Source organism: Neoarius graeffei, chromosome 26 (assembly GCF_027579695.1).
Source record: "Neoarius graeffei isolate fNeoGra1 chromosome 26, fNeoGra1.pri, whole genome shotgun sequence".
NCBI lineage: Eukaryota > Metazoa > Chordata > Actinopteri > Siluriformes > Ariidae > Neoarius > Neoarius graeffei.
In genome coordinates, this window is record NC_083594.1 from 26,474,256 (window position 1) to 26,487,934 (window position 13,679).

The following is a 13,679-nucleotide window of genomic DNA, read 5'->3' on the forward strand; positions in this document are numbered from 1 at the left end:
CCTAGTGACTGATACAGACCTATTCAGTCATTGTACTGTTGCAAATTCCCATTATTAAGCGGAATTTCAAAGAAATTATGCGTGGGCTTTACTTTGGGTAAAGCTATTTGAAAACAGTATTAATTTTTCTCACTCGCCATTTTGAAAAAAAAAATCTTTGAAATATCTCATCTTAGTTATAGGAATGTCAGTTAGGTCCACGTACCTTAGCAAAAGTAAAGCAAAAATGAAACGGTAAACAATTAGATTAAATGTAATTTTTTTTCAGATTTGATTGGACTAAAATGGATTTTAGAAATAAACCTTTCACTTAGATAGATTCATGACTTGCACTGGGGCACTGGTGTTATCTACAGGGATTAGATTAGATGTATGATTGCCGTAATGACATTAGCATAGTGTAACCAGGTAGGTCAGATCAATCTTGTTAGACAAGGCTAAAAGCTGCACATTCAGACACTTCACAGTCCGTGGCGAGCTCACGTCAGCAAAAAGCACCAACAGCATCACCTCTCTCTCTCTGTCTCCCCCATCCCTCCCTCCTTCTCTCTTCTTTCCTTCTTCTCTCTCCCCCCTCTCTTTATCCCTCCATCTCTCTCTCTGTCTCCCCCTTTCTCTCTCTATCCCTCCATCTCTCTCTTTCCCGCTCTCTTTATCACGCCATCATTTTCACATACTTGTCAAGTTATATGGTTTCCCTGTATTTTGTATGGGAAAATGCAATTTTTTGACTAATACGGCTTACACTGATTTTCATACTGGAAAATTACGTTTTGTATCAGAGATTTTTTCTGAGAAAATTTTCTTAGCATCCACCATTTATTTTTTTCAAACACGCATGCCCAATGAAACGGAACTATTTTCGATTTATGTGGTTTTATAGTTGCACGTGGTTTTCTCGTTAAGTCCAGTGGCTCGGACTGCCCAGACTTCTGTGACGGCTGCAGAAGTTAGGTATGTTCTGCCAATTTCTCGTGGAACACAACACCCCCCCCCGACTGTGGCAGACCATTTTAAACAGGTAGCGGAAAAAAAAAAAGTTTCTCGATTCAAAGACTGCACAGGTAAGCATTTATTTCTCATCTCATCTCATTATCTCTAGCCGCTTTATCCTTCTACAGGGTCGCAGGCAAGCTGGAGCCTATCCCAGCTGACTACAGGCGAAAGGCGGGGTACACCCTGGACAAGTCGCCAGGTCATCACAGGGCTGACACATAGACACAGACAACCATTCACACTCACATTCACACCTACGGTCAATTTAGAGTCACCAGTTAACCTAACCTGCATGTCTTTGGACTGTGGGGGAAACCGGAGCACCCGGAGGAAACCCACGCAGACACGGGGAGAACATGCAAACTCCACACAGAAAGGCCCTCGCCGGCCACAGGGCTCGAACCCAGGACCTTCTTGCTGTGAGGCGACAGCGCTAACCACTACACCACCGTGCCGCCAAGCATTTATTTATTTATTTATTTATTTATTTATTTTAGAGTTTTTACTGTTTGCATGTAGGAAAGCTTCCTCCATTATCATGATAATTTAGGGAGGCGATACTGGGAGTCGTCATTTATACAACGGAAACTGTAGTTACCCGGCGATTTCTGGTTTCGCTTCCCTAAACATTTTAATTGCTGATAGACATTATATGTAGACACAGATGACCAACACTCGTTACTATCAGTCGTCAGTAAACTGGAAAAGTATTGAATGAAGAGTAATGATGGTAACGACCGTTGGCAACCTGTCTCTAAACTGTGTAGTAGGGGATGGAAGCAATTTAACACCATCTACATGTTTGCCGTGCTCTGATTTTCTTTTATTGACCAGGAAGATAATAGATGTATATTGGGGAAAGGTCTAAGATGTAAAAATGTCTTTGGGTGTTGCCAGGTTTCCAATGCTGAAACAACTTTTTACTGCTTTGCTGTGCCTCCTACATACCGGTAGCAATGCAGATAGTGAGAGGGCTTTTTCATCGGTTAGGAAAATTCATACTGAGTACAGAAAAAATATGGCTGCAGACACATTAACTGCATATCTGCAAATTAAAATGAACTGTGACGTGGAGCTACAACTGCTACCCAAGCAGTGATACTATAGCTAGTGCCGAATCTGCAACATCTTTGTACAACAAAGAACACTCCAAAAAGGAATAAGATTTAAATTCTTGTTATAAATTACTGGGAATATTTTCAATCTCATCTCATCTCATTATCTCTAGCCGCTTTATCCTGTTCTACAGGGTCGCAGGCAAGCTGGAGCCTATCCCAGCTGACTACGGGCGAAAGGCGGGGTACACCCTGGACAAGTCGCCAGGTCATCACAGGGCTGACACATAGACACAGACAACCATTCACACTCACATTCACACCTACGGTCAATTTAGAGTCACCAGTTAACCTAACCTGCATGTCTTTGGACTGTGGGGGAAACCGGAGCACCCGGAGGAAACCCATGCGGACACGGGGAGAACATGCAAACTCCACACAGAAAGGCCCTCGACGGCCACGGGGCTCGAACCTGGACCTTCTTGCTGTGAGGCGACAGTGCTAACCACTACACCACCGTGCCGCCCAGATTTTCAATTTAACTTCATAATTTATTAATATTTTCACTTATCCTTGTTTATACTTGATGTGGTTCAGTCATCTTTAGTTGGATCTAACACTGCTTGTGGTGTCAACACTTTTTTCTCAAATGAAACTTTTACTAACCTTCATTTACTGTTTGACATGATTATAATTTATTGCATGTAACGTACTATTTTAATTAACATACCTACTTAGTACTGCTGTTATATTATTTCAAGTAATTTTCTTTGGTGGAATGTAATATTGTAGGTGATGTCAACACTTGTCAAATATAACTTTGTGTAATTTTTATGAACTATTTAATATTAATACATTTTATTTGCAAAATTTACATCAATAATTCTGGTATTACTGATACAATATATATTAAATAATTAAGTTTATAGTTCAGTCATTCTGTTTAGGAGATAATTGTTTACTTGACTGTACATATAGTCCTTTTTAATTCAGTTGTTTTTTCTGGGATCTAAAATTTCTTTTTATTCAGTACATGCTTATTTGATCCCTTTACCCTGATGCCGTGTGATAATTAAGCCTATTACAATAGGAGTGTATAATGTCGAATAAAACAATCGGTGCTTTGGATTATATTTTGGAATTTTTTCTCATGTATAAGGGCTCATGGGTGTATGTAAGGGAAAAGTACAGATTTTGTAAGGGCATGGGTAACTAAAGGTTGACATGTATGATTTTCTCCCCCTTCTCTCTGTCTTTATCCCTCCATCTCTCTCTCTCCCTTCTTCTCTCTGTCTTTATCCCTCCATCTCTGTCTCCCTCTTTCTCTCTCTATCCCTCCATCTCTCTCCCCCTCTCTCTCTTTATCCCTCCATCTCTCTCCCCCTTCTCTCTCACTCTATTTATCCCTCCATCTCTCTCCCCTTGTCTCTTTATCCCTCCATCTCTCTGTCTCCCCCTTTCTCTCTCTCGATCCCTCATCTCTCCCTGTCTCTCTGTCTTTATCCCTCCATCTCTCTCCCCTTCTCTCTCTTTATTCCTCCATCTCTCTCTCCCTTCTTCTCTCTGTCTCCCCCTTTCTCTCTCTCCTCCTTTATTCCTCTCGCTCTCTCTATCCCTCCATCTTTCTCTCCCCCTTCTTCTCTCTGTCTTTATCCCTCCATCTCTGTCTCCCTCTTTCTCTCTCTATCCCTCCATCTCTCTCCCCCTCTCTCTCTTTATCCCTCCATCTCTCTCCCCCTTCTCTCTCACTCTATTTATCCCTCCATCTCTCTCCCCTTGTCTCTTTATCCCTCCATCTCTCTGTCTCCCCCTTTCTCTCTCTCGATCCCTCATCTCTCCCCGTCTCTCTGTCTTTATCCCTCCATCTCTCTCCCCTTCTCTCTCTTTATTCCTCCATCTCTCTCTCCCTTCTTCTCTCTGTCTCCCCCTTTCTCTCTCTCCTCCTTTATTCCTCTCGCTCTCTCTCTCTCTATCCCTCCATCTTTCTCTCCCCCCTTATCTTTCTTGTTATCCCTCATCTCTCTCCGTCTTTATCCCTCTATCTCTCTCACTCTTTATCCCTCCATCCCTCTGTCTCCCCCTTTCTCTCTTTCGATCCCTCCATCCCTCCCCCCTTTATCCCCCTATCCCCCCTCTCTCTGACCGACGTAAAAATGGTTGAGATGGGGCAAAACCAAGGCTAATGGTGCACTGATGTGGTCGCAGCTTCGCAGTGTGTGAGTGAGTGAGTGAGTAAGTGAGAGAGTCGGTGTGTTTTCTCCTTTCACATGCCCCTGCTGTGTTGTGAAGCCGTAAGCGTCCGCCACAGCAAGCCTTCATAAAGGACCTGGGAGGGATTCGGGGCTTCAGCCGGTCAGCAGCCTGTAAACTGAGAGGCGCAGAGCGAGCCGAGGTGCGGTGACATCTCCTCACCGTGCCAGTCGGATTTCCCGACCTTTTACACAGTCAGACGGATAAACCGAGCACTTATTTGTTCGGGTTTGGACTGAATTATCTGTTTTTTTTTTTTAATAAAATAAACCCAACAGGATTTTTCCTCCTTTGCTTCCGTGTTGATGTTGTTGGATGTCTCGCGCTGACAGGAAGGAGCACACGGACCGAGATGTTTACCCATTGATTTCTTTCCGTCTTTCTAATGAAGCTGTTTTTTTAAACAAAGCGGCGTTTTTTTCTCCTTTTAATTAAAACGAAAATAATGCCTGAGAAAACATTGTAATACCTTAATTTTGTTGTATTTTCCCGTCGAATTGAAAAGCAAGTGCAGTCATTGGCTTTTTATTTCACTTACAGCAGAACAGTTCTGAATGTTCATATCTGCTAATATAACTGTAATATACTATAATATACTCTATCAGTACTTCTACTTGTTTAATGTTCAGCATTACATTAACGTCGTCTCCCGAGTGTCGTTATACTGGGGGTAAAAAAGAAGAAGAGGAGAAAGAGGAAAAGAAGAGGTAAAAGCTCATTTCCGGTGTCTCAATCAGTCGTCGCGGATCGATCCGTTTCCTCTTGAGGGATGAAAGTAAAAGCCCCATCACTCAGAAAGGCTGGACTTGTTTCCCATTAAAGATCACGCGCAGGATAAAAGGGCGGGAAACTTGGCGCTCTCTTCTCATCATTCGCTCCTTTCACGCGCAGCATTTCTCTCCTCCGCTCTCCGGCTCTCATCATGGATCTCAGAGGCGAAAACGACGACGACAACGTGGACTGCGAGCGACCGGCGCCCATTGAAGTTTTCGCGAGCAGGTCGACTCTTCACGGCATCGCGCACATGTTCACCTACGAGCGGCTGTGCGTGAGGCGCTGCCTGTGGATTATCTTGTTCGCCGGCTCGCTCTCCTTTCTTGTGTTCGTGTGCGCGGACCGCGTGCGCTTCTACCTGCAGTACCCGCACGTCACCAAGCTCGATGAGGTCTCGACTCCGCTGATGACCTTCCCGGCCGTGACCTTCTGCAACCTCAACTCCTTCCGCTTCAGCCGCGTCACGCGCAATGACCTGTACCATGCGGGAGAGCTGCTCGCGCTGCTCAATGGCAGGTGAGCTCCCACATCTGGCAACACCGAAACAACTTGGAAACAGTTGTGGTCCCACTTTCGATGAGGACCATGTTTCACCACCTATGAATGCATTCATAATATGTTATAATGCATTCACAAGGCATTATTACTGAAAAAAAAATGGTAAGACTTTTTATGGAGGCTATTTGTATAATAACTTATGGATACATCCATAACATGTCATAATGCATTCATAAGACATTAAAATACTTTCTGTGATGACCATATGTATAATGACTTATGGATGCACCCATAATGTGTTATGATCCACTCATAAGGAATTTAAACACTTTCTGTGAAGACTTATAGATACATCCAGTAATATATTGTAATGCATTCATAAGACATTAAAACACTTACTATGAAGACTACATGCATAATAACTTATGGATACATTCATACCATGTTATGATGCATTCATAAGACATTAAAACACTTTCTGTGATGACCATCTGCATAATGACTTACGGATACACCCTTAACATGTTATAATGCATTCATTATGGATTATACACATTGTTATAATTATTTCTGGTAACTTTCTATGAAGGTCATATTTATCCTTACTCATGAATACATTCATAACATTTTATAATGCATTCATAAATTATGATTATTTAGGCTATGGAAATACATTAGCGGTTATAGTAATGTTGAAAATCACCTTTATAAAATGTTAACAGAATGCATTATAAGCAGTGGTTATAACACACTGACTCAGCCCCAGTTGCTGAGTGCATTATGTTCAGTCACAGACACACTGAGAAGTTCTTTCAGAAGTTGTACACTTGTGTAAAGTTGATATCCTTGTAATCTCGATGGTATAATTTATCTGTTAAAGAAAGTAAATCATTCCAGGTTTCACAGATGAGCCTGGTTTCTTTCATATCAATTGTGTAATGTGTTGTGAAAACTACTTATAACGCATCATACTAGCAATTCATATTGCACAAGAAAGGCAGCTATAAACATAACAGAGACAACTATAACAAATAAATGATAGCAGAACGATTACCAGACAATCACATGACTCATATTTACAACTTCTGAAAATAAGGCACTCAGCAAATTGAAACTGAAATTTCTTTGGTATTGTGATATAGTGTGTTGTAAATACTGCTTATAATGTATAATATCATGTAAAACTGTAATATGCAATAGCAGTGTGCGTAATGTATTATTGAATGCATGATAACCCTATATGAATGTGTTCTTAGTTGATTATAAATATAACCTTCATAGAAAAACAGTGTAAATGAAAAGAAAGGAAATTAAGAGAAAAAAATTGGAAAAAAGATCCTTTCACGAGTTGGGTTCATGCGTGGCTGTAAGTTTAACTCTTAGGGTTGAATAAAAAAGTTCAGGTGAGTTTTTATCTTCGGGTTGAATTAACCATGTTTTACAACCTATAGTCTAACCCAATCACTGCATGTGTAGTGTGTATGATTACCCCTGACACGACTCTCACTGAGAAAAGAATAAAAGGCTGTGAACTCCATTCCCTTATAGTTGTTGAATTCGAAATAAATGTTTAAATTATGTGGCTGTTTAATCTACACAGCTTTAATCTAATCGACGAAATTGATTTAAAAACAACTTGGACTGTTTGCTGTATCAACTCTCATACTAACTCTTTCGTAACACGAGTTTTAGTCTCATGTTATTCTTAAATTAAACCTTAAACCATAGCCTATTTGTACTAGCATAAGAATATGTTGTTGTTATTGTTGTTGTTGTTGTTTTTTGCTCCGGATAAGAGCATCTTCTAAATAATTGAAATGTAAATGTCAGTCTATTTAACTTGACTTATTAGAAAGAGACAGCCACGAGAAAATATCCTACCGAAGCTGTTCTTTTATAGTTTATCCAGCTTTCAAATGCATTATTAAACATTTAAGCAGTTAATGTATAAGTGTATAATCATTAATAGAGTGATGTTTATTTAACATTCATGGTCTTGAGTTGCTAAGACTCCCTGTGATTGATTACATTATAGTAGTTATATACACCCGTTTCCTCACCAGGAGCTCCTTTTTTCTCTCTCTTGAAGTTAATGAGACCAAAAAAACCCACACCACTCTCATGTTACTGGGAAATTGGAAAGAGCAAACTCCTTGAGTCTCGCAGACATTCCATAAAAAGTGTGGTCTGTCACTCATTGATAAATTTTAAAAATTAACAAAAAATTAAAAATTGTTGGCAAAGGAAAATATCCCTAATATGCTCAAAATATTATTATTATTATTATTATTATTATTATTATTATTATTATTAAATCTATTTGCCGTGTCCTGGGATTTAGAGCTTAATTTAAAATTTGTTCATTTTATAGAAGAATTAATGAGTGCGTTTACAGAAATTAGTGGTACTCATAAACCTTTATTGTTGGAATTTAACATTTATTGATGAAATATACTGTAATTTCCCCATGACTTTCTTTATAAGTGACTTTTTAGTAACCTGGTCTTCTGTTCTTTTCACAAATACATGCGGATTAAACTCAAAGTTCTTGACTGTGGTAATCGCACAGATGTGGTATACAAGTATAGAGATTCATTTGAAAAGATGTACAAAGTAGAGTTGGATCGTGTGATATTCTCTGCAGGTGGCATCACATTCATATTGCATTACTCCACCCTCTTACCACAACATTAGTTTCTCTGCTTGTCACATATACTGGCCTTCAGGTTTCACTTTTTCTGTCATTATTTTCTGCAAGGAGACATGGGACATTATGTTGGGAGACTTGGGACATAATGGGGAGACATGGAACAAAAATAAAACACCTAGGCCTACATGTTTAATTATTATTTATTATCAAAACTTGTAACATATGAACTGTATAAACACACAATTCTGGTACAGTGATAGAACAATGTCAGTTTACTCAAAACCTGACGAAACAAAACAGTTCCATTCTCAAGAAGGAATGAAATAAGTTTAATCCTCATGTAGGTACACTCACACAATTTTAACAAAAAAAATTTTAAACAATTTTATGTTTGTAAACCTGGCAGCGTGGTGGTGTAGTGGTTAGCACTGTTGCCTCACAGCAAGAAGGTCTGGGTTCGAGCCCCGTGGCCGTCGAGGGCCTTTCTGTGTGGAGTTTGCATGTTCTCCCCGTGTCTGTGTGGGTTTCCTCCGGGTGCTCCGGTTTCCCCCACAGTCCAGAGACATGCAGGTTAGGTTAACTGGTGACTCTAAATTGACCGTAGGTGTGAATGTGAGTGTGAATGGTTGTCTGTGTCTATGTGTCAGCCCTGTGATGACCTGGCGACTTGTCCAGGGTGTACCCCGCCTTTCGCCCGTAGTCAGCTGGGATAGGCTCCAGCTTGCCTGCGACCCTGTAGAACAGGATAAAGCGGCTACAGATAATGAGATGAGATGAGATGTTTGTAAACCCGGCAGCGTGGTGGTGTAGTGGTTAGCACTGTTGCCTCACAGTAAGAAGGTCCTGGGTTCAAGCCCAGTGGCTGACAAGGGCCTTTCTCTGTGGAGTTTGCATGTTCTCCCCGTGTCTGTGTGAGTTTCCTCTGGGTGCTCCAGTTTACCTCACAGTCCAAAGACATGCAGGTTAGGCTAATTGGTGGCTTTAAATTGATCGTAGGTGTGACTATGAATGGTTGTTTGTCTCTACGTGTCAGCCCTGCAATGATCTGGTGACTTGTCCAGGGTGTACCCTGTCTCTCACCCATAGTTAGCTGGGATAGGCTCCAGCTTGCCTGCGACACTGTACAGGATAAGCAGCTACAGATAATGGATGGATGTTTGTAAACCACAAGAAAAAGTCTGTAACAAGGACTGTCCCAACTCTCCCCATCTGAACGTTTTGAAAAAAAAAATCCTTCAGTGTTTTTCCTTAGAATTTAAGTTTAATAAATAATATTATATATGGTAACTCGAGGCTACATACTTTAATTCCTAACAAATCCGCAATTCACCAGCGTATATTACACCATAGAATGGAGGTGGAGGCAAAGTAGAAAATACAAGTTTTGGTTGATTAAAATATTGAACTGCACAGACCTTACTGCAGTGCCCAGCTTCGTGTCTCCAAAGGAAGTAGATTACTCTCAGGGGCAATATCTAACTTCTGATGAAATCTAAAACCTGATTGGTTGAAATTAATTTATGGGAATACAAACTGTCCCAAGTCTCCCCGCTCTTCCCAACTGATTATATACCTAAGATTGTATGTTAATCTCAGTTACTATTAACATCAGCAGTGGAAACCAGCTCAAAAGGCTCTTCCTAGATTATGGGGATTGTCCTGATGGGAAGTGGGAGTGCTTTTCAAAATGATTTTTCTTGTACATTATAGGGAATGAAACCAAGCACATCATGTTTCATTGTAGAAGGCTATTGTTTACCCAAACAGAACATGGGGGTTAATGTTAGTTTTTCTTAGAACAGTACATAGCACTGTATAGAGTATGATAGTCTCAGTGAGACGAAGTGCTTTGGGTATGTGATCCAATGTGATCCCTTTACAGTGTACATGAGTTGTCCATAATGTATTTATGAAGATTGGAAAAAAGCTCAGTCTTCATAAATCATTGTTTTTTCCAATGTTCAGCTGTCCAGTTTAGGTGAACCTGTGCTTAGTGTAGCCTCAGGTTCCTGTTCCTGCTGACAGGAGTGAAACCTGATGCAGTCATTTGCTGTTGTAGTCCATCCACCTCAAGGTTGAAGATGCTTTTCTGTTCAGCATAGTTGTAAAGAGTGGTTATTGGAGTTAGTGTAGTCTTCCGGTTAGCTCAAACCAGTTTAATAATTCTTCTCTGACCTCTCTCATCAATAATGAGAACTGTTGTGTGAAAACCCCATAAGATCAACATTTTCTGAAAGACTCAAACCAGCCCATCTAGCACCACCGAACAATGCCACGATCAAAATCACAGAGATCACATTTTCTCCCAATTCTGATGTTTGATATAAATATTGACTTCAGGTGTATCTACTTGATTTGATGAACTGCTTTGCCCCTATATGATTGTCTGATTGCATAACTGCATTAACCACTACTGACATCTGTTAGATATGTGACGGTTCTCGCGAAATATTTTACGAAGTTTGTGATCATTAATGTGTACCATACGAAAGAAAAATACAATAAATGTCCAAATGAAATGAAGATTCATCACAGATATTTATTTTATTGAGGTATTTGATTGCCATTTCTCTGATTTTGATGAATTCAAAATATAATAATCTATATATTACGATATGGTTATTTTTACACACACACTTGCTGTATTTGAGTTACCCGGAATTGCGTAAACAATAACACAGCCGGATCGAGGTTATTGAACTAGTTTTGATGGAACTTTATTGATGTAACTCTGGAATAATTACTATAAAAATGGTGATTTTCAACAAATGTTCCACTTGTCCCGTCGAACAGGCAGACGAGTATTTGACTTGTCTGGACCAAACATTTGGTTGTCCTGGACAGTTGGACTACCGTTAATGTTGAGCCCTGCAAGATCGTTGTATTCACTGTTTCACTCTATTCCTCATGTGTTCTTCATGACCATGCAACATTTGTACTCATGGGTTAATATCTGGAAGAAATGATAAGGACAGATGCCTCCTAAGATTGTGTGTCCTTCTTGGCAATGTCAGTCTCACAGTTCTGTTAAGAAGCTCATAAAAATCGTCTGTTTGATACAAACTATTGTTAGCACATTGCCACTAATGTTTGTGAACTTTGGAAGTGTTTCTGAACTCTTTTGAGTGAGAACAGTCACTAGACCAGTTGTGTGTCATCACCGTGCTACAGAAATCATGACTGTTATATAAAATGGCACTGTGTCTGGTCTTGCTGCATTACAGTTCCAGAGTTCCGGGTTCGATCTGGAGTTCAGGTTAAAGTTTTGTCTGCTTTTCTCATGTCTTCTCATGTGGCTTTCCTATGGGTTCTCTGGATCCATCCCACTTTCGAAACACATACCAATAAGTGGATTGGCTTAAATTGCCCTTATATGTGAATGAACGTGTGTGTGTGTGTGTGTGTGTGTACACGGTGCCCTACATCTCATCTGGGGTGAATTCGTCCCCTTTGTACCTAATGTTCCACCGTGACCCTGACCAGCATGGAGTGTGTGATAAAGATGACTGAATTTAGGAAGCGTCATTTCACCTGTTAAGCATTTTTTTTGTTCAGTTTTCCACAAATGGTGTGAGATGAGGATATACAAATATACAAAACATAATATTATGACTTTTTGACTCTCCAGCAAAAAAGTTTGCTGATTGTGTTGCACAACTGGAATAAAGCCAGTGTTAGTAATATTTTGTTAGTTAAATGCAAGCTGAAAATGCTGGATGCATTTGACTGGTAAGCTCAGGTTTTAAGGCTATTTCCATGTTTCACAATGATTCATGTGAGCTCAAGGGATAAGACTCTGACCTTTTGTCCAAGGAAGGTAACATGGTCAATATCACAAATTTGCATACATTTAAACAGTGAAATATAAATTGTGCAACATCTTGAATATTGAGTAGATGTTGCACATTTCCTTTTTTTTGTTTTAGATTTTTCAAATTTTCCAGTTTGAAATTTTAATAAAATAAATTTGTTGTGTGGTCTCAGATGTTTGGACCCTGTTGTATGCGATTGCTCAGAAAGAAGATTGTGCTCCTAATCTCACTCCTAAATCTGAGCTCAGGAGATATAATAATAAAGAGTACACTTTGAAACCTGTTCACAGATGTTATGCTGCTCTTTGTGTAGGAGTATTGTAGGAGATACATACTATTTTGAATGCCAGAAAATATTCATTCATTGTGTCTTGCACCAAAATGAAAGCATACAGTATATAGTTGTGATGATGATCAGTGTGGGAAATGAGGCCAGACCGGTGGACATTTACCGGTAATTTTTGCATTTGTCTGTCTGTATTTCAAAAGCATTGGACTGGATGGCCGATAAAAAATAATTAGAATATGTCCGTCTGTATTTCAAAAGCATCAAACCGGATGGCCCATGAAAAATTGTAAAGATATGGGTTTAATCGGCTTCTAATTCTTTTTCTTCCAAATGTTACACTGGGTGAATACATTGTCATAACACGGCCTGTGAAACAGGGGTCCCCGTGGGCGCGACTTTAAAAATTCATAACTTGGCCACCAAAGGTCCTATCCCCACCACAATTTACAGGTACCTCCCTCTCCCTCAGTGGCACACTAAATAAGACAATAATAATACACTCAGTATTCACTGTTGTTTTTATTGCATGATGCAGTTGAACTAGTGTTTTAAGGCCATTATTAAAAAACGTTCTGTTTCCGGTCCACCGGCCCCGTGAGTGCCGTTTGTGCGGTTGAAATTTTTTTTTTAACGCCAGTTTTTTTTAAAGATATTTTTTGGGCTTTTTTCACCTTTATTGGATAGGACAGTGTAGAGACAGGAAATGAGCAGGAGAGAGAGACGGGGAGAGCTTGGGAAATGACCTCGGGTCGGAATCAAACCCAGGTCCCCGGATTTATGGTGTGGCACCTTATCCACCTGAGCCACGACGCCCCCAGGTTTTTTGACATTTTTTTTTCGGGTTCATAAATCTTTCCACTAAGGCTCATACTAGCCAGCCATGACAAATAAGTAGCCAGCCGGGGGGTAAACACTAAATAAACTCCTGTGCATGCAGTTCCCAGGATTAAATGTATTTTCCACAGACCATTTATTTATTCACTTTACTCAAATACAAAGTAAAATGGCAGTAAATAATCTTTCTTTTCTTGCGTATTGCATCATGAGGCGTTCCTGGCTTGTAAATCTCTTATTTTCGGTGCATGACACATTCACGCAGCTGAGCATGCTATGAATTAACAACGACAACGGTCTGCAGTGGTGGCTACACAATTAAACACTCAGCGAGCATTTCTCCATTTGTGTATGAAAATACACTCCAACGTCTCAGTTTGGTTTCATTTACAACCAACGCTGTCTTTTGATGCCAGCACGTAATTGAACGAGAGAAGACTGGTTTACCGGAGACAAAATAAGCGTCATCTCTGCTTCTGTTCCCTCCGACAGCCCCGACACACTACTGCCTCCGCCGAGTG

The 13,679-nt window shown here is 40.1% G+C and overlaps 1 protein-coding gene across 1 annotated transcript in view; it reads left to right on the forward strand.

Annotated features, from left to right (window-relative positions):
• Window positions 1–4,846: 4,846 nt before the first annotated feature.
• Window positions 4,847–13,679, forward strand: part of LOC132874353 (acid-sensing ion channel 1-like) — a 177,264-nt gene continuing 168,431 nt past the window's right edge. The window contains exon 1 of the mRNA XM_060910472.1: window positions 4,847–5,591. Within this exon, the coding sequence (XP_060766455.1) occupies window positions 5,224–5,591 (368 nt within the window). The 5' untranslated portion in view covers window positions 4,847–5,223. The remainder of the gene's footprint in view (window positions 5,592–13,679) is intronic.